The 27469-nt window shown below is 35.6% G+C and overlaps 1 protein-coding gene across 12 annotated transcripts; it reads left to right on the plus strand.

Annotated features, from left to right (window-relative positions):
• Positions 1-895: 895 nt before the first annotated feature.
• camk1gb (calcium/calmodulin-dependent protein kinase IGb) lies at positions 896-27469 on the plus strand. 12 transcript variants are annotated; one of them, XM_079848745.1, is made up of 14 exons: positions 896-972; positions 4798-4966; positions 11160-11271; positions 16932-17057; positions 17597-17671; positions 17758-17896; positions 17978-18101; positions 19308-19383; positions 20082-20194; positions 20327-20405; positions 21531-21618; positions 23128-23465; positions 26376-26476; positions 26584-27469. In XM_079848745.1, the coding sequence occupies exons 2-13, from the start codon at positions 4906-4908 to the stop codon at positions 26440-26442; spliced, it is 1398 nt and encodes a 465-aa protein (XP_079704871.1). In that variant the 5' UTR covers positions 896-972; positions 4798-4905; the 3' UTR covers positions 26443-26476; positions 26584-27469. The 12 variants fall into 12 exon arrangements, with proteins under 12 accessions (XP_079704871.1, XP_079704872.1, XP_079704876.1 ...); XM_079848746.1 differs by having other exon boundaries at positions 26628-27469; XM_079848741.1 differs by lacking the exons at positions 896-972; positions 4798-4966 and adding exons at positions 8722-8845; positions 9222-9265.

Here is a 27469-nt window from a genome sequence, read left to right on the forward strand (position 1 = left end):
AATGGTATGATTATTGCCTCTTTCCAGCTTTCTGGCATTCTACTTTCTTCCTACACTTTGTTATACAGCAGTAGTAATTTCTCAACTTTCAACGCTTAGGTGTTTTTTGGATAGATTTGAAAAGTGATCACTTCCAACAGTCGAGAGAATTGGGAAGTGATATGGTGAGTTTATGCACGCACTCAGACGTGAGGTCTTGGATGCAGGCTGGTGTCTTCCCGAAAGCCATCAGAGGCAGACGGTTGGTGATAACTCCACTTTATTGGGCGATCGAGAGACACAGAGGCAGAAGGCGTTGAAATAACTCTGTTGAAGGGTAGGAGGTCACTAGGAAGCTGGGAGTTGCTACTAGTGTGTCTGACTCCAACATTCAGACAGGGGAGCCCCGAATTTAGTGATTCAGGAAGTCAGGAATAGTATTTTAGTATTTAGTTAAAAATGATTATTTGTGTTGTGATTATGACTATTTTAATTCCTTTTCTATGAAAGGCACTTTGAATTACCATTGTGTATGAAATGTGCTATATAAATAAGCTTGCCTAGTCTAACTTAAGTATTCACACTCAACTTTTTAGGTTAACTCAACTAATTCACTCCAGTTGAAGTCAACTTAAAACCTTTTGTTTATCTAATGAGTAACAGGTAGTTCTTTGAACTTAAAAATTCTTGTCAAGGCAATTATAGAATGTTTAGCATTTAGCAATGCAATCCATGGATTGTGTCTTAAATAAACACAAACATTCATGTTATTTAACATTATCTGCTGGGACAAGACTGTCTGCTTATTGAAAGCTCATCATGAGCATGTTTCTGTAGTGCAGCTGCAGGTTGACGTATAAATTACGTTATTTGTGAACACGTTTTAAAATTTGGGCTTCTTTACATTGCAGTTGGAGGTACTGGCACAAGATAGTCAACATCATTGTGAACACTGCATGAAACTATACATTGACTGGGCGCTGCACCTGCATGGTAAGTTGGCAACATGTTATGGATGTTTTCGAAACACTGCTTCATGAAACCTTTTATATCAGTGGTTCGCTGAGCGTATCAAACTAGCCAAGTCATGTGATGTCAGCAATCGTGGCTGGGGTGTTGATCCCAAAGTTAACCCACGAACCATTGTATAATACAGGGTTTTTCAAACTGGGGTCCTAGAGGATCCGTGGGAAAGTTTTGAAAAAAAAAAAAAAGTACTTTTTTTTTTTTATGCTTTTGATTTAAATAAATAAGTTATTAAAATCCATTGAATAAATAAATTAAATAACTAAATAACAAAAATATAAAAAGAAAAAAGCACCTAATAGTACAATGATCATAAAAACTGTAAAAACTAAATATTTTAAACATGTTTATAATATGATTTTTTTACAGTATAAATTGGTTCTTTATAGTTAAAACATATATAGCTCTTTTAAATTTTAGAATTGGGGTCCCTTGCATGAGAACGATCATATTTGGGGGTCCATGGCATCTAAAAGATTGAAAGCCCCTGGTCCAATAAATGTTTTTAAATGATGTATACATTTATAAAATTAACAAAATGTCAAATTCAATTCTATTTAAAGGGGGGGTACCATGGTGTTTCATGTATTCAGAGTTGTTTACAGTGTTAAAGAGATGGATTCTCGTGTTAAACATGGGCAAAGTTTTAAAAAAATATTTTGGACGAATAACGGAGAATTTCTGTGCCGAAAATCTTACTTCCGGGTTGGTAGAAGTTTCGGCTGGTTTTTTTTCGACCGTGGATCTAATGACGTAGACCAGAATGGAACTCCTTATATGAGCATTTCTCTCGGAAAAGCTCGCCCGCGAGCACGTCGACTAGAGGAGAGCGAGACCGCGCACATCAACGCGCTTCAACAGGAAATCATCGGCAGCGCTGCCTAGGATTTGTTCAAGAATGTCTCCAAAAAAGTGTTTTTGGATGTGAGGGAAAGCTTACCGTGTCCAGCTTTCCAAAGAACCCAGTGTTACAGGAACAGTGGATGCCGTTTGTTTTTCCGGGGCAGCAACGGAGTGTAGGAAGTGCGGTTGTGAGTTCTGGTCGTTTCAGTGACGATCTGACGAATGTTTTATTAACAAGGCCCAGGTCGACGCTGGATTTGCAAATCGTTTGCTATTAAAACGTGGAGTGGTCCCAGTGATAAAAGACCCCATTCATGTAAGTACAACTGGATCAGATTTCTGTCTTTTGCTGGAAAGCTACCGCTTGACTCTATAACGTTAGCTCCGCCTCCAGGACCTCGGCTTTTTCCGGAGAGAATCGGAAAGCTGTATTTTTCTTTTATAAATTTAATAAAACTAAACACTTTTTTGAGATATTAAGGATGCACTACTACTCTATAGGTACTCAAGATTAACATGAGATTAGGTGAAACTGTGCATGTTATGTACCCTTTAATGATTTGTAGCATATGTTAATATGTTTAATAGAATACACTCAACAGTTGGTTTGTAAAAGGTTTCATTATAAATGTTTGGGCTGATATAATTAAACTGTTTGGGAGGCTCAATGTCTTGATAGTGCTGAGACTAAGTCACAAGAAATATTTGTGATTTTGTCCTGGGAAATGATTATTTTTATAGTGTGCCTAAATACATAATAAAATGACTAATGCACAGTGTAGCTCTACAGGAATATACTTGTGTACTGGATATTCCATATTTAGTTACCTCTTCTCCATTATGTAACTTCAAAATCAAATCGAGGACATCATTATCTTTTGTACTTGCAGGGTTTGTAAATCAGTTGTTCTGTCTGTATAATTACTTTAAAAACAGGCCTTTTTAAGACTGTCACTGTGAGTCCTGCTGCAAACACATTTATCCATTTAGGGGCTGTTTGACTTGGCAGAGTGACGGATGCGCTGGCAGGCGAGATTCACTGCAAATACGACTGAACTTCTGCCAAAGGAAAACAGGAAGAAATCCAGGAACTAAACGATCATTCCAAAACAGATTCAAAGTTAGATGTGGTCTATATATCCCCTATAATATCCCCTGATAAGAGACCCACAGAGTCCCAGCAGAACCATTTAAAGAGCTCGGAACGAGAAGACTGTTGGGTTTGGGATCTTATGTGACTGACAGTAGATTACCTTGTCAGCTGGACCAGAACACCAGTTTCTCTGGGATGAATCTTCACATGCAATCGGGACCAAAAGTCTGACAGTACACATATACAGTACACTACCGTTTGAAAGTTTGTTATAATCATAGTATGTAACAAAGTCCACTGAAGGCAAGCTTGATGAACCCATGTGCAGTTTTATTAAACCCAATGTGAACAAATACAAAAGAACCAAAGACTTGACTTAAACTTGACTATGAACATAAACCTGGACTAGACATGGACTCAAACAATGGTTACAGAGACAAAGCTGAGAGACAATGGAAACATGAGGGCTATTGCAACGCTATATCTCACAACCAATTCGTACGAGTGATTAAAAGGTGCTAATTCGTACGACCTCACTCGTACGATTTCGTACGGTTTGTCTAAACCCACGTGATGTTAGGTTTAGGGGCGGGGTCAGGGGTAGGTCATTTGTGAATGAATGAATTGGGCAACTCGTAAAATATGTACGATTTAGCAAAAATCATACTAATTCATATGAATTCGTACGAATTAGCCACCTCGTAAAATTCGCATTATATATACACAGAGACTAATGACTGAATGAGGGACACCTGTGCGCAATCAAACAATGATCCAATGAAAACAAGAACAGGGGAAACACATGACAGGATCACATGATGGGATAAGAAAATCACATGACAAAACCAGGAATATCATAATGAGACAACTTCAAAATAAGAGACTTGAAAACACGGACATGAATACAAAACCAAACTTGACATAGTAAAACTTGGTGAAAGTTTCTATTCTAAAAATAATTGTCTTTTTTTTCTCTTAAATTATGTTCACAATAAAAGTTCTAATTAAATGTGAATCGCAAAGCATTAAAAAAAAAAGAAAAAATCTTTTTATAGACTACTTTAATTTAAAGGGGCTATATGTAAGCTATGTGTATATGTCATGTATAAATCGCTTTTTTGTTGCCAATGGGGATTAATTCAAACTATAGTCTCTCATAGTCAGATCTAGGCTACAGTATATAGTCTATAGTCTCAAACATACTTTATAATCAAACTATCATAACAGTGTAATTTTAATTGAGTAATTTTTAACTAGTTTTTACATCTAAGTGAAGAGCGAAAAAGAAACAAAAAAAGAGTATAACGGGGCCTTTAATCACTTTCAGTCTCTTGTGTGTTACCTGTGAGCAAAAAGTTACTGGCTGCAGTTCACTTAACAGCCACTGGTGTCGCTAATAACAAGGGTTTTTGAATTTTGAAATATAAAGCATTGCATTTGATATAATTCACACACAAAAAAAAAAAAACAAGAAAAATCATGGCTAACAGACAGGGAGGATATAGTAACACTTTGCGATGATGCAGAAACAATTCTGGCTGTGTATGGTTCGTCAATCTGTGAAATGACTTCAGTGCAGATGTTTGTGTATGATATCTAGAGCAAATGTTCTTTGTAATGTCTGTTCATGGCACTGGGTGTTAGATATTTTCTGAAAGTGAATAGCGTCCTCTGTGAGACCTCTTAGGTGGAAACAGGTTCCTCGTCTCCACATTCTTATTCCTATTTACGCAAATCATCCTCCCTGAAACAGAACTATCTAGAGATCTTCACGTCCGGTTATCTCCCAAGTTTCCTTTCCCCACCATGGCAACACCGTACACAGAGTGTTTTAATGAGAGAACTGTCTCGCCCAGGTTCATCATGTCTCTCCCAGGATACATACGACAACATCTTGAAAACAAGTCAGACTTCCACCGGTCCTGACAGCGTAACGTTTGCCACAGGACGCAGTTCTGCCAGCGATGCCTTCATACTTCATCAAGCAACACAAAGCGCTGGTCAGCAAAAAACAGAATCACAAAGGTAAGCTGGAAGAAACCTCGAATTTATCTTCTGTGCCAGGCAGAAGTTTGGACACATTTGACTGTCAACCTTTTGATATTGCTTAAATGCTTGAAATTGTGTTTGACAAATAGTTTTGTAGACAAATAATTGTGCATACATATGAATTTGCTTATAAAACAAACATTTTTACAATGACATTTTTCAACTTTTCAAATTCTAATATTAAAACCTTTAATAGTTTTGATTACATTTCAAAATAATAATAAATAATATCGATTTTTAATAATCATGTAAATGTTACTGTTTTATTTTTACACATTGCTATATTTTGATATTAATAAAATGTATATTTGTTTTTATTAAATAATCAGTAAGTATTAAATCTACATTCAAAATATAGATTTTCAATAATAATGTAAATGTTATTATTCAATTTTTACACATTGCTATTTTGATATTAATAAAATGTATATTTGTTTAAATTTATAATACATTAAAGTTCAAAATACATATTACATTTTAAATAATATAATTTTTTTTGCATTAATAAGATTTCTGTTTTTATTTATTTTTGCATAAAGATAATAAGAATTGGTCACAATAATTGTCACAAGAAATATTTTTCTTCTAAAATAAAAATTCAGTAGGTGTGTAATGTATATATATATATATATATATATATATATATATATATATATATATATATATATATATATTCATTCAAAATGTAAAAACAAAAAGTAAACAAATTATATTTAAATTATATCAAATTCTATAAATTATATTACATTTTTTATTGTAGACAGTGGTCTTTAATGTCGTTGCATGTCCAGTAATAAGAGATGTAAAATTCACGTTTAAGATTTACTCAAGCCTATTAAAGGAGGAAGTGTCACAGTGTGTTTTATGGGATTATCCTGACTGGCCCAACAGGTCGCATGCAATAATCTCTCCTTGAGCTCACTGTACAACTCTGATGCGACCTAGGGAAAACTAGAGAAAACTAAAACACTTGAATGGTCCTTTTTCTTAGAGACCAGATTTGTTCCATTTAAGCATGGCATTTAACATGGCAATGTGCTGAATGCAGTACCACTCAGAACACCTTCGCAACCATATAGCAATGCAATGGCATTGTAGCGTGGGAGTTTTACACATGCAAACACCACTCTCATTTTCAGAAACTACAAAAATCAAGTTTGGTTGATTGTCAGATAATGTTTTTAGTGCCATTTCCACCATGTTTTCATGGCAAATTCCCTTAAAGGCAAGTCATTTCACTCGGCGGCCATCTTTGAAACGCCTCTTGGGCAGCTTTTCAGTCATGCAAGTGCAGCTCTTATCTCTTTGAATGGGGAAACATCAAATTCTCTATAACTGTTTACCAAGCTTACGATTACATTTCATATTTGAATGAAATCTGACAATAACTGTCTGACAATAAAAAAAATTCTAAATGCTCAAGCCATATTTAAAAAATATGCATTTTTTAAGCTGGATCAGAACACCAACGGCAGCTGCAGTGACGCGATGACTACCAATTGGCAATTGGCCCTTTTATTTAAAAAAGCGATAGGCTACTTATTACGCCATATTGCGCATTGCACTTTCTCCCATTCATAGTAGCCTAACAGACATTAACACCCACCAACCCACCAAATGCTGTGTAGGCCTATTTCAGCAGTGGCGTGTAACACAGTCACTCCTCCTAGCCACTTTGGCGGGTTGAATTTTATATATATATATATAGGCCTATATACACATTTTACAATTGTAGACTTTTAAAAAGGCAACTGAAATAATAAACTAAGTAAAATGTAGTGTTGTCAAAAATATAGATTTTTTTTTTTTTTACACATATCAATACTGAAATATCTGAAACGCTTCCAATACTCATTTTCCGCAGAATAGACGCGGCGCACTTCATGCGGACTTTCGGTCTCGTGCTCGCCGAGTCCGTAGGCCGTCCCATTCAGCATTTTAACGCTCTGAGGTGTGCTCAGCAGCGCCCCCTTTGTACCCTTGAAGCGGCCTTCCGCGAAGCCCGCATAGATGCAGGCTCCACACACTTTAACTACCCAGGAGTCCTTGCGAAAGGCCAATCAGACAACGGATGGGAGGAGATTTCGCTCACGGATAATTGTTGACATGGCTGAGAAGAAAATATTAAGTTTTTTATGACCTAGATGTACATTTTACCAGTTGTTACCTACAGTTTATACAAACATTATGGTCATCGACCAGTGGTTGATGTCTCAAACATAATAATAGTGCGCCGTTGGATAATACGATCACATTATGATTCATTAAATAAATAGAACCGAATGTCAGGGCTTTACTGAGTCATATAAACATAGTATGAATATTGAAACCTGTAAATTCATCTGAAACTCATGCACATTTTCATTGTGTTAAAATTGTAATCTTAGTTCAAATGGAACATTATGTACAACTGTATACATCATTTAAATAAGCATGATGTGTCTATTGTCTAATGCCCAGGTGGTATGCACAATATCAAAATATAGAACTGTAAAATTAGGCTGTGTAGTTGACATGGAGATAATGACGTCGGAGCCCAAAAATGTGATTTCTCCTGTCCAACAACAACCAGGCCGTTATTTCCGGCGTGACGATCGAGTTTGTCCCAAAAATACCTCTCAGTGCGCCCTCGTGGACTCGCGCCAAGGGCCCTATAGGTCTGCACTACATGACGTCACCAAAGTTTGGACTCCACAAGTCCGGAGTGTGCCATTTGGGACAGGGCCCGATAGCTGCGCTTTCTCTCTCTCATCTCTCCGACAGCGAGTTACACACAAACCCGCCTCTCCTCACTCACTCTGGATGAATATAGTTTCTGTTACAGGGCTTGAATTTCAGCGTGGGAATGCTCGTATTGCGCATAATTTTATTCATTCCCGCAGATTTAGTGCTCAGACACAAAGTGCGGCACATAAAACCGCCTCTCAGTTCTTATTGTGTGTTGTAAATTCGCATCGCGTTACTCGCTCTAGATTAGGCTACTCACGGGATGTTTCTTGTTTTTCGCATCACTCGCGCGAAAAAAAACATCGCGCGAAAAAGGAGAGTCTTCAGGCACATCATCAACAACAACAAAATTTCTTAGCGTCATGCGAATTTTTCGCTCGGGTTGAAATTTTTCAACTTGCGCGGAAACGCGATTGAGGCGAATATCGAGCGTCTATTCGCGTCTTTGCATTGACTTTGTATGTAATCTACTCGCGCAAATAATTAAATTCGCGTTTGGTGTGAACACGCCATTAGTTTGTCAAGTCCTGTAGGTGAGTGCGCCTCTTTGAATAGGCACCGTGTTTGTTAATGGTCATTCACATGTGGTCAGTTTTAAAATATACCAACAGCCTTGTCGCCTAAAGTTTTTTTTTTTTCCCAAAATGCTTTGTTTGTGAATGCTTTGTTTTAGTTAAAGTTAGTCTTTATTTAAAATAAGAAATTTTGTGTACATGTGGTGCTGTCATAAAATGTTAAAGATTTATATGCCCATTGACCACCTGTGCTCTCATGATACTGATATTGAAAAGGCCATTGAAAAACCCATCATGGCAAGTTTCTGTGTTTGCGTGTGGGGATATCACATGTACAGTAGAGAAGTCATCAAAGAGACCTTGAGAATCCGCCTCGCTGTCCGCTCCTCCTTCTTTGACAGCTCATGTAATCTCAACCTGTTGGTTATTTGTGCTCCTCCCGGCGGGTTTAATCTGTCCAGACTGCAGCGGGCTTTTGGCAGGAGAGTCAGAGCAGGGCATCTTTTGCGCACTTGCCTCTCTAGGTAAGTCAAAGGACGGGACGCTCTCCCGAGTAAACCCGATTCCTGTCCTATACAGAGACAAGAGGAGACTGAGGATGCTGCAAAAACAGGTCACACTTTAAATTACAGTGTTCATGTTAATGTTCAATTATTTATTGTAATCCATTATATTTCTATGCAATATGGACATTGTAATGTAAAGTGTTTTTTTTTTTTTTTAAATAGACGATTTTATCTGACAGTTTTATTGCTTGAGTGCGCGCAACAATTGCTTAAAAAATTAACTTCTGACTTAGTGGTTTGCGAAATTTAAATGCTCGTTTTTCATATGATGATGGTGCATATGAAAGATTTTTGCAAACTGTACTAATTGCACATAAATGTGCATCATTGCATTTCGGACGCGTTGCAAATGTCCGTTTCGCATCAACCTCTCTCCTCGCCTCTCTTTCTTTGTCAATGCTGTCCTTGCTTGAGCTTCGATAGTTTCTGCAAGAGACAAAAATCCTGCTGGAGTTACAGACCTGAAGGTAAGGTCAAAAACGGGCTCTTTTGTAAAATAATCCCCTCTGCTTATGCATGCAGGCAGCATCAGAATGCACATTGTGAAAGATGATTAATGGATCGCATTATTATGCGTGTGGTTTAAAGGTGCACGTGAGTACGATCTATAGATTAAGACTTTGAATTATGCGATATGATCGTCAGTCACTGTATGGGACACCTTGCACCAGGACACGCGCCCCATGCATGTGTTTATGATGACCCTGCTGAGCTGCATGTTTATGTTTATGCTGGTCTCGTGCGCTCAGCAGAAATATGAGTGTTAATCCACACAGACTCGCTGAACATTAAAGACAAAGCCAGACACGTGCAGAAATTGATGTGTGATTAGTTTGCAATGTTGTGCATTGCAAGATGCATTTTAATTTATGATAGGATATTAAAAATGAATACGAATATACTGTGATTGGTACAAGAAAAGTCAAGAAATGAAAAAAAAATTCATAAAATTTTATTTCATTTTAATTGATTAATTAATTAGATGAATTTAATATTTTAAATATTTGTCTTCATTTGTATGTTTGTAATTTATATGTGGCATTTATTTCATAAATTGATCATTTATTTTTATGAATTTGTAGTTTAACATAGCGATGGTCATATTTATGCTTTAACCAGCTATTGTTCGTTATGACATTGACGGTAATGATTGCATGCAATCATGGTGTTTTTTTTTTAGAACTGCAGTCCATTCTTGCCTCTTAATTGGATGTACTTTTTTCTCTTGGTTACCTAATTTGTCTATTACTGGTTCTAATGGTCTACTCTATAAATTAGCCTACTCGATTCCATTGAGTTTTTGCACCTCACTTTACTTAACGACACTCTTAGTGGCAAATGACTGATATTTTTGGCTATTGAAGTTATAAATGGCAAGTGACCTCATGAACTCATCAGGGAGGTCATTGTTTTAAGGTCAGAAGATCAGAGCCTTTAACCCGTTATATAAGTGGAATGAGAGCAAAGCTTTCCAGAACTTACCAGAACTCAGTAGGCCTACTGCTAATCCCAAAGAAGTCTTTATGAAATGACAAATTGATTGGATTGCATGCATGTCTGAACACCTATTATGAAGAAATAAGATATATTGTGTTTATTTTACCTTAAAATAAACACAATAGACATGATGTAAATGAGCAATTTCTGCTGTCTTTGTGTGCAGTTGACGGGCTTGAGTTCATTGTGCATGCGTTTTGTTGAAGATGATGGCTTTATGAAATACATCCAATCATTTTTAGAAGCACCTTTGAGTTGGGTTTGCAGAGGTGAAAGGTCTAGTTTAGACAAAATCCACCTTCTCCAAATATAATCCAGTTAAAACAACTAGATTTATTTATACATATTTCATAGAAATGCCAAAAGAATCTCATAAGTCACCTAAACTCAAATTCAAACTCAAACAAAAAAAAGACATAAGTATTAAGACGCACATCTTCCTGTCTGTACTCTGACCAGCCCAAACCTGATTAGTGTTTTCTGACAGCCATCTATAAGCTATGTAGGACAGCCCATGAGGAGCTGTGGAGTTTTTAAAGAGTTTGGCGCAGATCAGTGACACACTAAAACTAAAGCTGTTAGATGAACACACTTCCAGTCAAAAGTGAAGCCATCGATTGTCCGTCAGTAGCTGATGGAACCTTAAAGGATGCAAAAGAGTTTTTGATATTTCATCTTGATTTGGAATTCTAATTGGATTTATATTAGGAATCAGGCCTCATGGCTCCTGGGCTGTTAGGGATTATTAGGGATTTGGCTGCGAATAAAGGTATACATTTAAAAAAACATTATCACAGATCACAGACGTACGTCTTTGTTGGTCACTTTATAAAGAAGTTTCTTCTTTTATTTTATTCTCTTCAGAAATCCCTGTAGAAGCTCACGCAGAAATGGGGCGAAAGGAGGGTGACTATGATTGGAAAAAGAGCACGGATAACATCCAGGATGTGTTTGAATTCATGGAGGTGCTCGGATCGTAAGTACAACTTTAGTTCCTCTTATTATTCATTGTAAAAGTTGTGAATGGTTTTATTAACATCATTTTTTTCAGTAGGATATGTTATTTTGGTGGTAAATTTATACTGACAGTATTTATGTCTCAAGTGGCATTTTATTTTTAATGAAGTATAACTTAAATTTACTTCCTACATGCAGCTGATAATACAATTATTTTTAGATTTTAAGTGTAAACAAGTACTGTGCTAAAAAGTTGTTTATCATGCACATTAAATCTTTTTTTTTTTTTTTTAAACCTCAAAGTTTGTATCTCATTTTCCTGAGTTTTTTAAAGACATTTTCCAGAAAGCTGTTTTTCCTCACCCAAAGTGTCCGGTAAAGGATTGACCCAGATTGTTTACCCAACTTCACTGTGTGGGTATTTCAAGGCTCGGCATTTGTGAGATTAGTGATTCCCTCTTTAACTGTGTCCTTACATTTTAAGACTTTTGTTTGGATTTTCTTTGATTAAAGAAAATTGACTTAAAGACACCCTGTGGTAAAAAATCTAGTGTTTAATGTTGTTTATATGTCTATGTGGTGTTTTTTAAATGCTTTAAGACAAACAATGTGTAAATTCATAAGTTAACACCATTGCTAAGTATTTTCTCCTTAAAGGGGTGGTATAATGCCCTTTTCACAAGATGTAAAATAAGTCTTTGATGTCCCCAGAGTGTGTATGTGAAGTTTTAGCTCAAAATACCCCACAGATATTTCAACCTGATCTCACAGGAAAACGTACAAATTCTACGAGGTGGTTAATTCGTACAAATTCATACGACCTCACTCGTATGAATTTGTCCGATTTTTGCTAAATCGTACATATTTTACGAATTGCCCAATTCGTATGAATTCATACGAATGACCTACCCCTGACACCGCCCCTAAACCTACCCATCACGTGGGTTTAGACAAATCGTACCACTACGATTTGTCTACGATTAGCCACCTTTTTATCATTCGTACAAATTCGTACGAATTGGTCGTGAGATAGTGTTGGATATTTTTATATAGCATGTTAAAATTGTCACTTTTTGAGGTTGAGCAAAAACGCACTGTTTTGTGTCTGTTCCTTTAAATGCAAATGAGCTGCTGCTCCCGGCACAGAGGGCGGAACTTCAAGAGCTTGTACTCATACAGACATGCACTGAAAATTTCAAAAACTTTTAGCCTTTTATGTTCAAACCGGATTCAGACAATGATGGAGAGACTCAAGAAGAAGTGACAACATGTAGAATGCAACAGGACATTTCTGAATGGTTGATGAATTTATGTCGCTCGTGAAGCTCTGTCAAGTTGAAGTTAGTTGCGGACGTGGAGCTCTCGGCATCTCGAAAACGCCACGCCGATATTGATCCTCATTTTATTTCTCCTTTTGTCCCAAAGTCTGCCTGCCATGGTCCATAATGTTTGAACGAAACAACAACAGCGTGATCGTGCCGCTAGACGTAACGCAGTTGTCCACGTCTGTCGCCATGGATACTATGGCAGTACAAGCGGAAACAAGGGATAACGCGGATATTACGTCATTGACAGGCGACAATGACCAGGGACGAGCCATTATTTAAAATTGGATTTTCTCTGAAATTAAAAATCTTTGGGAACTTTTGGGATATATTGTAAGTACACAACTGCAGGAAATATTTTATTTTGAAAAATCTTACATATTGCACCTTTAATGGGCCTCAGCCTGTAAAGCAGACAGCAATGATCCGGCCCTGTCGTCCTGAAGCGGTTGTGTCATTGCGGGCGCAGAAAGCTGACTATACCGTGAGCTCAGCAGACTCGAGCAGCTGTACATCGCCTTTGCTGACTGTCCAGCGATCACTAAGCAGAATAATGTTTCATCCCTGAAGACAGACATGAGATCAGTACAAGCGTCATAAACATTATTTGGGACGTTTGTTTCCATGTTTCACGGAAGTCTGTAATTACATAATCAGTTACAATGGGATCCAAAAGTGTGCATTTGATTGGCTGATGTTGAGGGTGTGAGATTTATTCAGTGGAGACTGTAGCATTCAGGTCGCCTTGCGTCTGTAGGTGATTCAAGGGTAAAGCACAGGTTAAGACACTTCTAGACCGGTGTGTGTTAATCGCTCTGGCAGACAGGGAATAACAGGGATCACAGGCACCGGGGAACAGCTAACGGGATGGAAACAGCTTTGCGATAATCTACCAGGCATGGCCTGCAATGTGCTGTCTATTACGCAGATGATGATATCCATGTAAATAATTATACTGGATTATTTTCATTGATTAAGGCGAAACAATATAAAAAATGTATCTAATGAATATCACTACTTAATGCAATTACATTAAGAATTACAAACATTTTTGTATTACATGTTATCTGAAATGTTGTTGAGGCATTATCTAATTATCTAATTAAATATGCTCTAATTTGCATACATTTCCAGATCAGAATCATCAAAATCATTGACAGATGACTCGATTACCAAAATAATCGCGTCACAGCCCTAGATTAGTTAAAATATTTAAATATATTTGCATTTTGTGACTTTCAGACAAATAGAAGACAATTCATATATTTTGTCATTGAAGATTTTTAAAGTGTTAACTTAAAATATTGTCTCGTGAACTGAATATCGTGTTTCGTCTCATGAGCCAAATGTATCGGCACATCTCTAAAATCTACTGATGCAAATACATAAAGTGCAATAAAATAAACACATGTTTTTCTGACTAGTGGAAAGAACACATGCAATGAAAAGCCAAATAGCCCAAAATCTCTGTAAATCTTTTTTTTTTTTTTTATTAATTTGTTTCATTTTATTAATTTCTTTTTTCCACTTTTTAATATTGTTGTTACTGTTTTCTTTTAATATGGAGAATTTTGCCTCTGTGTTTTGAGACCACAGTGTTATTTTAGTATCGAAATAGTATTATAGTTTTTATGATTGAATTAGATTTTTCATTTTTATTTCATTTAAAGGTTTAGGGATTTTGTTTGATTTTTAAAAATGTCTGTATAGTTTTTATTAATTTTTTATGTCAGTTTTAGTTTTTTTTTTCTGGGGGTTTTTGTACATCAAGTTAAACTAAATGAAAATGGGAAATGTTTTCCCAGTTTGAGACCACATTCAATTCCTTCTTCTTTTTTTATTTATTTATTTTTTTACAAGTTTACAATCATAAAGTGAGATAATGATCTAGTTTCAAGCATAAACTGCTGTGTCTAGAGAGCTCTGTCACGACCTGCCCTTGCCTGAGGGTGTTACTGGCACCACTGGGGCATTATGGGCCGTGGAGAGTTGAGCACAGTGGTTTCCTCTGACAAAAACAACCCGAATTAAACTCCCACAATCCCTCAGCAGGCTTCCACTGGAGTTAACACCCATCAGGATGAAGTACGACATCTAAAATTGGCTTAATCCAGAGATTCTATGATGAAAAATAATATTTCTATGTATTTCATTAGCAGTTTTCTCTGCCTTTGGACACATTCTGTGCACTGACCTTCAGTGTGAGCTGTATTTAGTTTTTATTTATTTATTTATTCATGCATTTCATTGAAATCCTCAGTATTTAATGAATTCAGGACTTTCTAAAGGATTATTCACTCCTGACTGTAGGTGAAGGTTAACACACATCTCTGAGCTCTTGCATTCAATACAGGAAAAAGGTGTTGTGGGAATATGTGATATACGCTGGCAGTGTCAGGGGACGCTTGTTTGTTGACGCTCCGTGTGTGTGTGTGTGTGTGAGGACGAGATTGTGTGATGTAGCACTTCAGGCATGATTTAAGCATTTCGAATTCAGTGCTATATCAAAAATAAATACCTACATTTAAAAAAAAAAAATTATATTAAACATTCAAAAATATCTATTTACGGAGTTTCAAACTTTAAACTTTTTATTTTAAGTAGTAAATGTTATTAAAATATTGTAATAATAATACATTTAGTGAGTTTTACACTCAAATTACGCAGTACACTTATTTTCAAGATATATATTCTCTTAATGTTTTTTAAATATTCTCTGAGAAATCTTAAAGTCGACATGAAACGGAAGATGTGATCGTCTTTTCTTCTCTATTGTGACGTATATCCAAATGAATCGGCTTCTTGAACAAGAACAAATGTAGGGCGGGGCTTGATTTTGTTGATTGGATGGTTGTGGTTTGCTATTGGTGGATCTCATGTGAGTGACAGGTTGCCCCGCCCTCGTCATCAGAGAAGAGAAGAGATGTCGCTGAAGGAGGGAGGGGAAAATATTTTGATTAAAGATTACAAGGCACATGAATTAAAAAATAAATAAATAATAATGTGCACGGATAAATCGTTTATGATAAATACTGCAAGTTTCCATAAAAAATAAGAATTGTCCATTTCTTGGTGACTTTAATATCTTATACAGTTTTACTTCTCTGGTAAATTTTTCTTCGTCTGATCTTTTTAGATGAATCAACACAAAAATGCTGAATAAAAGTAAAACTTTCAGCTTATAACTCTTTCCATTGACGGAAATTTCCGGCTTTCCATGTTTTCACTGTTATATGGTAGGGGGCGCTATTACATACAGGCGAAGAGGAAGCAGAAACAACCGATATCGTCTTTGACAAAACACAATTTTCTCAGCTTTTAGCTCAAAATGTTGCTTTTTTTAATGAAATTTACCAACATTCAAGTGTCAATAAGTGTTGTTCTTTCTTTTGATATATTGCATGTTCAGATATTCATAAAACAACATATATTTTTTTGTGTGTGTGAAAATGATCAAAAATGCTGGCGGTGGCTGGCAACTTTTTTCAAAAACGCTGGCAGGGAAAGAGTTAAACAGGGATGATAAGAGTATTACATGAATAATATGAAGATTTGCAGCAGATAAAGCAGTGATGCGTAATCTCAGCAGCTGTTCTTTATAGCCGGGCTTATTCAACCAATCTCATGCTAATTGTAACCGATCCTCTTTCCGTCGTGGGAAGTGCCAGGCGCCCTGGTTGCAGGCCTGTGTTTGTCGAGGCTCCTGGATACCAGGCCATTAGCGTTTCCGTTGCGTAAGGGATTTCACATGTAATCCTCGTCCCAGGGCAGCTATTCCAGGTTACTTCTGAGGAGGGCATGGAGAAAAGAAAATTAAGTGCTTTAGGTGATCTTCCAAAGCTCCTACAACCAGCCAACCATATTTTACTGATTGTTTAAATTATCCGGTTACCCAATTAGTTGTAAATTCAGAAAAAATTATTGTCTGAGTCTGTGCTCTGATTAGTTTCTCAGATGTTGCTGGGGTGGTTTCTAGGGTGTTGCTAGGCATTTTTTCACTTGTTTTATTGTCCAGGCATTTAGCAAATTGATATATGTGTTTATCTACAATTGTAAAATCACTTGCACTAATAGTAATTGCTTCACATATTGCTTCATAGCAGATCTCGCCAGAGCCCTGGCCTCTTTCACATTTCTAGCTGTTATTAAATGGATGGTTTGCAGTGTGGCGCGGAGGTCTCAGCAGGGGTTAAAAAGTCACATCCTCGCCTTCATTAAAACCTGTTTTACTCTCAGGGGGACGTGCCGCACCGGCAGCACATAAACCAAGATCATGCTCTCGCTCAGAAAAACATCATCCCAGGCAATTGCACATCTGACCTTACCCCCATCTTTCTCTCTTTGCTTTCTCTAGGGGAGCGTTCTCAGATGTCTACATGGTGAAGGAGAGAAAAACAGGCAAGCTTTTTGCTATGAAGTGTGTGAAGAAGAAAAACAAAAGGGACATCAACCTGGAGAATGAAATCGCCGTCTTGCGGATGTAAGAATGAAACTAGCCCTAGCTTTTAGATATGCAATGAAATTGAAATTGAAACCACATTAGAAATTCAAACTTAGGGCATTGAAATTATGGAAGCTCGCCATGGAATTTCGAGATAAAAACTCGCAATTGCGAGTTATAAAGTCTGAATTGCGAGATCACAATTCTAACTTTTTGCAATTGAGGGATATAAACTCGCATTTCTGAGAAAAAAAGAGTCTGAATTGCGATATAAACTCGCTTATATCCTATAATTTGGGTTTTATAACTTGCACTTGTGGGATTTTATTCTCGCAATTGTGAGTTCATAACTTTTTCTGACTTTTTGCTAAATTGTGAAATATAAACTCAGAAGTTAGAATTCTGAAAAAAAAAAAAACGTAGCAATTTGAGATAAAAAGTTAAAATAACCTTTTTTATCGTTTTACTCCATGGTGTAAATAAGCTTATTGTAAATGCATTTAAAACAACATTTATCTGATTTAAAACAGCATAACTGTATTTCCTTATACTAACTTCTTAATTTTTTTTGTCTGTAGGATCAAACATGACAATGTGGTTTGCTTGGAGGATTTCTATGAGAGTCCGACGCATTACTACCTGCTCATGCAGCTGTAAGTGTTATCACCCACTGAAGCTACTGTATTCAAAGCTCTTTGTGTCTTTACAGCATGTTGTTAAACGTCTCGTATCCCGTCAGAGTTTCAGGTGGTGAGCTGTTTGACCGGATCCTGGACCGGGGCATGTACTCAGAGTTGGATGCTAGTCAGGTTATCAAACAGGTGCTGGAGGCAGTCGGCTACCTGCACAAAAACGGCATAGTACACCGCGATCTCAAGGTACAGAGACGCCGCATTCACACTGCACATATACTGTACATGTATGCAGATAAAGACTTGAGATCTGTATTCTCTCTTTAGCCAGAGAATCTGCTCTACTACAGCTCTGATGAAGACTCCAAGATCATGATCAGTGATTTCGGCCTCTCTAAGATGGAAGAGCATGGCGTCATGTCCACGGCCTGTGGGACTCCGGGATATGTCGGTGAGAATGATAGCCATTGACAGCCAGGGAATGTCAAAGCACAAAAGGCAGCTGGTTTTGATTCATTGTCTCTAAAGGCACCGTGAAACTGCATCCACAACATATTTAACTTCTGTAATGTGATGTTTCTCTGAGTGATGCACAGCATTCAGTGATAGATACTGTTTTGAGACTTGAATTGTATCCATTGGGATCATGAAAAGTATGCTGTAATAATATTGGTATTATAATACTGCGCTGCAGAAAAGTTATTTAATTTTATTATATTAAGATTTTATAAAGTGTTATTTTAGTAGTCTTTATGAATTGTATTTATTGGTAACACTGCAATAAGGTTCCATTTGTTAACATTAACAAGTTAATGTTAAGTTCAACATTTACTAATACATTATTAAAAGCATAGATTGTATATGTTAATCTAATATTGTTCATTTGGGAGTCAACCTTGTGTTGTTTGCAGTCAAAACCGAACACTGGTGACGAAAACCTGATTAAAAAAAAAAAAAAAAATTAAGTAAAATGAATGTAATATATTTTTGTTCAATATTATTTTTTATTTTGTATTTTGAGAGAATTTCATGGTACTAATAAATATTTATGCAATAATTATGATATTTTTTTCCCCATTGACAATAATGTAAAAAAAATGTTTTTTATATTATTTTGCACTCTTGATATTTTAGAGTGTCACTCCTTCATTGCTGTGCACTTTTTTCTGCATCGATTTGATTTGTAGATTGTACACACAAATAATTCTCTGTATTTTTGCATTGTGCCTATTTCCCACTCATTTCCTACAGCGGTCATTTTTGACCACGAACAACACAAGTGCAAACATATATTTTTTACGATCATTTCGCTTTTTTGAATGTCCACAAATTTTTTTTTTTTTTTTTGTGGTTACATAGCGACTCCTGCAAAAGTCACAGAGTTTCGTACCATTCTGATTGTTTAAACAACACCAGAAGCTTAATATTATTTAATTGACAGTATTTAATGGCAGTATTTAATGGACCTGATATAACATGAACAGCTGAACAGTTGAGTGTATAACAAATGTACTGTATTACTCATTTTTATGTTGAATTTATTTTATTGCTGCATTATTTCAATGAACATAATTTTTTTTAGAATAACGTGCAGTGATGAAACCACTAGAGACATTCAAGAAAATAAACAAGTGGATGTATTTGTATTTGCTCGCAGCCCCTGAAGTGTTGGCTCAGAAACCCTACAGTAAAGCCGTTGACTGCTGGTCTATTGGAGTCATCACCTATATCCTGTAAGTCCCTCCCTAGCACAAATGTCATTTCTAAGAAAACTGATTTTGTACAAAATCCACTCCACACTATCAAGTGAGCTGGACTGTAAACAGCACTGTTATTTACCGAGAGTGATAAACAGATGCCAGGTTCTTAATTTGGAAACCTAAAGCTTACTGTTTGTCAACACTGACAGATTAGCAGTTTGATTCATTTATCAGTTTAAGGTCACACAGAATACATAATACAGTGTAGGGCTCTCAGATGCACGGCGCCCCCTGGTGGAAATCTAAATTTTCATTCATTTATTTGGTTACACTTTATTTCAATAGTCCACTATAGACATTCTGCTAACTGTAAATGTCTTTGCAACTACATGTCAACTAACTCTCATTCATTTGCAACTACATGCCAACTAACTCTCATTAGAGTATTAGTAAACTTATGGGTGGAATAAACATGGCAGGACTTTTACTTTCTGACCCCTGGACTTTATACCTCAGCTGATATGTACTTGCAAATTTACTTCTAGTCAGTAGACCGTCTGTTCAGCAAACATCATAATAAAGTGTTATCAGATATTAGGCAGACATAGGCCTACTAATACTCTAATGACTGGTAGTTGACATGTAGTTGCAAAGTTACTTATAGTTATTAGAATGTCTAAAGTGGAGCATCAATATTAAGTGTCACCATTTATTTTGCTTTATCTTCACAGTCTCTGTGGATATCCTCCTTTCTACGAAGAAACCGAGACTCGTCTGTTTTCTAAGATCATGAAGGCGCAGTACGAGTTCGACTCGCCCTTCTGGGATGATATCTCTGAGTCTGGTGAGCATCCAATAATACAACCATTCATTACTTTACTACTGCTATCAGATTGATCTAAACCTCTCTTATGATTCTGTAAAACACACCTGTAATAGAAGCCCTTAACCTCATGTATAATTACTATCTCTCTAGCAAAGGACTTCATCCGCAACATGATGCAGAAGAATCCTAAGATGCGTTACGACACAGAACAGGCTCTCAGACACCCCTGGTGAGTGACCGCAGGACACTTCTATTGCTCAGACGTTGCTCTTTCAAAGCCTTAAAGGGACAGTTCACCCAAAAAATTACAAATCTGTCATCAATTGCTCACCCTTGTGTCGTTCCGTACTTGCTTGATGCGTGAGAATGAATCTCATTGGTTCTCATACTCGAGCTTCTGTTTACCAAATTTGAATGCACTACATATTATGCATGTTCGATGATCAATGTTTATGTAAATAAAAGCCTGAATTAAATCTGTTCATAATATAAAGCAATCATGTCTCTTCAGAAGTCTTGGATTTAACCACACTTAAAACCATGTTTTACGATCTCTTTATGAAGAGATTTCATTGAAAATATCAATGAACGAAAGTCTTGCGGGTTTAGAACGACATGAGGGTGAGTAAATGATGACAGAATCTTCACTTTTGGGTGAACTATCTCTTTAACAAATATCTGTTGTTTAATTTATGTATACATTTTTCTCATATGTCTCAGGAAAAAAAAGAAAAATAAACTTTTTTTTAACCTTTGTTGACAGAGTATAGAACTATAAAATTAATATGGATAGTATTGTGCAGATCAGTGTTGTTTGTTAACTAAAACTATAAAAATAGTTTTCAGAAATTGAAATAAAGCAGAAATAAAATAAAATACGTGTAGATGAAAAACTTAAATGTGGCAACTAACTGAAATAAAACAAGTTATAAATAAAAAATAAACTGAAATTTAAAAAGAAAGCTAATTAGAACACAAAAATTAATAAAAGTGACAAAACACATAGCAAAATTACCAAAATTTTTAATGATATTATCATAAAAACAGAATATAAAAATAATTCAAAATATTAAAAAAAATATGATTGTATTATAATAACTCTAAAATAACATTGATAATTTGATGGGAAATATTGAGTTTGTATTGATATCTCCAACTTGACTTGACATTAAAAGTCTCTGTTTGCTCTCCGTATAATCTCATTGAAACGAAACCCACAGATCACATATGAGAACGACAGTTGTTAGATTAAACTGGTCTAAACTTCTTCCTGTCTTAAAGTCTGGTTAAAAGAGGAAACGAAATCCTCCTGTTTTCCTCTAGCTCTGGTTTTAAATCCAGCTTTGACCTGCAGGATTATAGGAAAGACGGCCCGGAGTCAGGACATCTACCATTCCGTCAGTGAGCAGATCCAGAAAAACTTTGCCAAGTCCAAGTGGAAGGTAAAGTCATGTTTCATAACTCTGCTTGGAGTTGGTCTCCTGTGGTTTAGTCTCAGTAGGGTTTTTCAGATGATCTCTGGTCTGATTACACAATTTAAGTCGTTGATTTGGTCATCCGTCTTGCCTTATAATTGCTCCATCTGTGTGAATATCTGGAACAGACCAGTTTCAGTTAGTTTTAGCAAACTGATTTATGCTTGGAGACATCTAAAGGTGTATTTATTTTCTTTTTTTTCTTTTTGGGGAATAAAATCAGTGGCCTAGAAAAATATATTTTAGAAACACTTCAAGCATTTATACACTGCCCGGCCATTTTGATTTAAACAGACAAATGCTTAAGAATCTATGATTGGGTCATTATTGCAATGATTACTATGTTTCTAGCATGTTTGGCAACAGAAATTGATGCACCTCTTGATGGAAATAACATTGCAACATTTATTTCTATCAAGAGGTGCATCAATATATGCTCAAGACCTTGTATTGACAATGCAAGAGTCCAGCACTCTGTAAAGTCTCCTCCAGCACATCCTAAAGACTTTCAATGAATATAAGATCTGGACTCAGAGGAGCCGATTCATGTGTGAAAATGATTCTTCATGTTCCTCACAACTATTCTTTCACAATTTGAGCCTGATGAATCTTTACATTGTCATCCTGGAATATGGCCATGATGTATGGTTGTTTAAGAAATGAAAAGCTACACACTCCATCAATTAGGGTTAGAAGAACTGTTCCCAAACATATACAGTAACATGATAGAAACATAACAATCACTGCAATACTGATCCAATCATAGACTCTGAAAGTCCCCCTGTGGTGAAAATCAAGCTCTTAATGTTGTTTATATGTCTATGTGGTGTTTTTAATATGCTTTAAGACAAACCATGTGCAAATTCACAAGTCAACACCATTGCTGAGTATTTTCATAATAATCCTTGCAATAATGATCCTTAAGCATTTGCCTGTTTAAATCCAAATAGCAATATAATGCATTCTAATATTATTGTAATGCCTTAATTATGCCTTGTTATGCACCTTATAATGCATGGTCTCATGAATAACTGTACAATATTTAGTTTGTAAACCAGTGTCCAATTCCGAACATAAACATTATATTTGCATATTTAGCACACTTCTAAATGCATACTGTGCTGTAAACTGGTACACTGGTGTGGTTTTTCATATGGTTTCAAATGAAATAGTCATTACATATTTTACAGTCATTTAAATGTCACGCTGATAATGGAAGTGCACTGCGTTATGGGACACAGCACTCATTTAGTAAGCTCATTTTGTATACTGCATGTGCATATAGTAGATCGCACAGGTCTATCATTCATACAGAAAAAAAAAAAAATCTTTTTGTGCACCATTAAAATGCATTGATTGCTTTTTCCTTTTACTTCATGTCTCAAGATACAATCCAAAGTGAGATTTGGTACTAAAAAAATCTGTCTATTAGCTTTTGTTCTTTCCTGATCTGAAGTCCTGATCTCGTCCCTCCAGCAAGCCTTCAACGCTACAGTGGCCATTCGCCAGATGAAGAAGCTGCAGCTGGCCCACTCTGAGGCCTGTCTGAAACACAACCCTCCAACTGTGCCTGAGATCAAGGTCATCGCGACCAACACACCTGAGTCCGTCCGCAAGAAGCAGTTCGCTGAGACCCCACAACTAAACGGCCACACGCCCAGCCATCAGATGAACGTGCCGTGTGGCTCCACCGAGGCAAAGAGTCAGTACCACCCGATGCGGGTCAGTCACAGCGAGACCACTCATGTCGGGACCCTAACCATTGCAGAGAAGGGCAAACATGTGTATCACTCGGAGCCAGCTGATCTAAATGGGTATGTGTTTGTGTTTAAAGGTCATGTCATGGAAAACAGATCTTTGTTCGATCATTTGTACTAAAACTCTAACACTCTAAGCTATGAAAATGTTCAGAAACCACCTTGTCAACCATGAGCATATTAACATATGATTTCCTATGTTTACACACTGTACCTGATGAAAAACAAAATGCTTAAACCAGCCTAAACTAGTTTCTGGTCTGGTTTAAGCTAGCCTGACCAGTCTGGGAGACTAACTAAGAACAGGGTTTGTTTTTCCTCTGCAACTTTGGGCATGTTTACGCAACAAATGTACTAAAGTGTTTCCTTTGCTTTTTTCACGTACAGACGCCAATGTTGTTAAAAACGACCCCCGTTCACTCAGATCTGCAAAAATAATTAAAAAACGCTGGGTTACACTTTATTTGGTAACACTTTATTTTACAGTGTCCTTGTTACATATGTTACATGTACTTGCATAGTAATAACAGTAAATTATGCATAATTGCATGCAATTAACCCTAAACCAAATCCTAATACTACCCTAACCCTATAGTAAGTACATGTTGTTAATTACTATTACTCAGTACTTAAATATATAATTACACTGTAACAATGACACCTTAAAATAAAGTGTAACCCTTTATTTTAAGGTGACGTAGTTACATTGTACTTGCTCAAATAAGTACTGAGTAATATTAATTAATTACATGTACTTACTTTAGAGTTGGGGTTAGGGTTTGGTTTAGGGTTAGTTACTTGTAATTATGCATAATTTACTGTTATTACAATCGAAAGCACATGTAGTAACGTGTAACTACGTCACCTTAAAATAAAGTTACCGAACGCTGTATTTCGCTGCCTGGCCAGTAGATGCCGATGACACTTTGTTAAGAAACACTACTCGCCTATAGACCTTATGCGCCAGAGAAACGAGGGCGCCGCCATCTTTAGAATATTGTCTTTGAACTTACGTTTTTGCGGTCGCTCTGTATATTTCTATGGCATTGCTGTCCATGAGTAATTAGCTTTAGAAGTGGATTTACTTAATGTAAAGTTAACGAAAGTTATCTTGAGGACTGTAATGTTTAAAGCAGATGTCTTAACTAATGTCAGTCGACCGGAAAGTTTTTAAAACGAGCCGTTCATTAATAAACATGCAAAATCGCTGTGAAAATACAGACCGGAAGTCAAAAGACAACGAGCGCAGCACTGAAAAGGGGCGGGGCTACATAAGGTCTATAGACTGAACATGTAATACGCATGCGCATGAAGACACCGTTTTCACAAATTCGCATTCGAGACAATAATTGTATCTTTTCAAAAACACACACTTTGAAACCTGATTTCAAAAGTTTATGTTTTCGCAGTTGTCGTGTAAATGAATGGTGAAAATGCATAAAAAGTTCTCAATCTTTTTGTTAAAAACAGTGTCGTGTAAATGGACCCCTAGTGTGAGCATGGTTACCCATTTCACATTCGAGAAGGCTAGCCAATCATAATAGGGGTCATTTACATCTTAAAGGTACAGTGGCAAAAACTAAAAACTGGTCATGCAATAGTAAATTATGATGTTTTCGGTGTGTGAGAAACCTTGACTTACATTATTAGTGAGTGTTTGAGTTTGCCAAAAACAAGATTTAAAGTTAATGTGCTATTCATAACCAATTTTCAGTATTGTTATCGTTAACTAAAAATACAACTTTTTTTAAACTTCATTAATTAAAATAGAGCTTAAATAAAATGAAATAGAAATATTACATATTTATACAAAATAGAAATGTTGCCTTTGCAACTAAGTAACTGCCATAATGTTAAGTCCTAAAATGACTAAAACAAGAAAATACAAAATTAAAACTAAATAGAAACTTAACAAAAATGTCTAAAACTTAAAATTAAAATAAAAAAACATGAATTTTATGAAAATACAAAATTAAAACTAAATAGAAACTTAACAAAAATGTCTGAAACTTAAAATTAAAATAAAAAAACATGAATTTTATGAAAATACAAAATTAAAACTAAATAGAAACTTAACAAAAATGTCTAAAACTTAAAATTAAAATAAAAAACATGAATTTTATGAAAATGCAAAATTAAAACTAAATAGAAACTTAACAAAAATGTCTGAAACTTAAAATTAAAATAAAAAAACATGAATTTTATGAAAATACAAAATTAAAACTAAATAGAAACTTAACAAAAATGTCTAAAACTTAAAATTAAAATAAAAAAACATGAATTTTATGAAAATACAAAATTAAAACTAAATAGAAACTTAACAAAAATGTCTGAAACTTAAAATTAAAATAAAAAAACATGAATTTTATGAAAATACAAAATTAAAACTAAATAGAAACTTAACAAAAATGTCTAAAACTTAAAATTAAAATAAAAAACATGAATTTTATGAAAATGCAAAATTAAAACTAAATAGAAACTTAACAAAAATGTCTGAAACTTAAAATTAAAATAAAAAAACATGAATTTTATGAAAATACAAAATTAAAACTAAATAGAAACTTAACAAAAATGTCTAAAACTTAAAATTAAAATAAAAAACATGAATTTTATGAAAATACAAAATTAAAACTAAATAGAAACTTAACAAAAATGTCTAAAACTTAAAATTAAAATAAAAAAACATGAATTTTATGAAAATACAAAATTAAAACTAAATAGAAACTTAACAAAAATTTCTAAAACTTAAAATTAAAATAAAAAAACATGAATTTTATAAAAAATAAATAAATAATGATAAATACTATAATTGCAGATAAATACTTCAAAAACAATATTGCCTTTTCCCCTCTGTAATCTGAAATATATTTTTGAGTGAAACAGGATATTAAAGGAGAAAAATTTGCAACATAATTTGTTTTTATCCATTGATTGATTGACTCTAATTATGTACTTTAAATTCTTCAGGTACGCAAAAAGAAGCTCCAACCGAAGCGGGCCGAACCTGCAGACTGGCGTTTGCTCCGTCATGTGATTTGGCTGCATTGGAATTATGTGATTTTTGACAGGTAAAGCTGACAGCTTGATTGTTTAATAACACATACAGTATACGCATATATATATTATATATATATATATATATGCCACATGCCTCACTTTCTCGTGCTGGCTACAGGTCTGTGACCTTTCACCCAGTCACTGGCTGCTTTCTGTGGGCAGGTCCTGCTGCTCTGCTCTGGTCAAGAGTGTCTGCAAGACAGATGGCCACCGGCCCGCACCGCTCTGAAATACTGAAGTTCAGAGGAGTGCCTCCATATCTGCACACACACACACACACACATGCTCACAGAGCACAAATACAGCCTGTCACACACTCATGATGACACAGTGTCCCTGTATACAGTTACACTTCAAGTGCTGAACTTCAAATTTTGTATTTTCCCTTGAGGAAACAGTTTTACATTATCAAGGACAATTAATATCTCTGTATTAAAACATTTGGAGCAGGGGTCCGTGTTACTGGACGCTTGTGTGAGGAGTATTAATTCTGTGCTTTTGTACATATACTCTCTGTAATGCATGGCTAGTTTGTAATGTGCAATAATGTGTAAAACTGTAAGCTGTACCTATCGATATTAGATTGTACATCGCTGGAATAAGAAACTACCCAACTGTAAACATAAAGTCCCAGCCTTTATTTATTCGTTAAATAGTGTTTTGGGAGTAATTTATCTAGAGTGGTTTATTTTTCTAATGCAGAAATTATTATTGTATGTTTATCTATTATATATTTTTGTCATAATAAAGCAGATTAAAATGATTTAACGCCTTTTCCCACCACCTTTGTAAGACTATAGCCCTTGTTTTGTGCACTATATTGCAGTATACGTGACACACATGAACTTCACTGTTAGAAATACTGTGCTGTGACTAATTATCTTGTACGAGATTATAATAAAGTGTCCTCTGAACTACAGAAAGGGATTATGCTTGTGTAGGCTGCTATACTGTCAAAGCTTTGTGCAATATTTTTACCAATAAACCCTCAGTTTTATCACTTA

This window comes from Squalius cephalus (genome assembly GCF_949319135.1).
Source record: "Squalius cephalus genome assembly, chromosome: 18".
Taxonomy (NCBI): Eukaryota; Metazoa; Chordata; class Actinopteri; order Cypriniformes; family Leuciscidae; genus Squalius; species Squalius cephalus.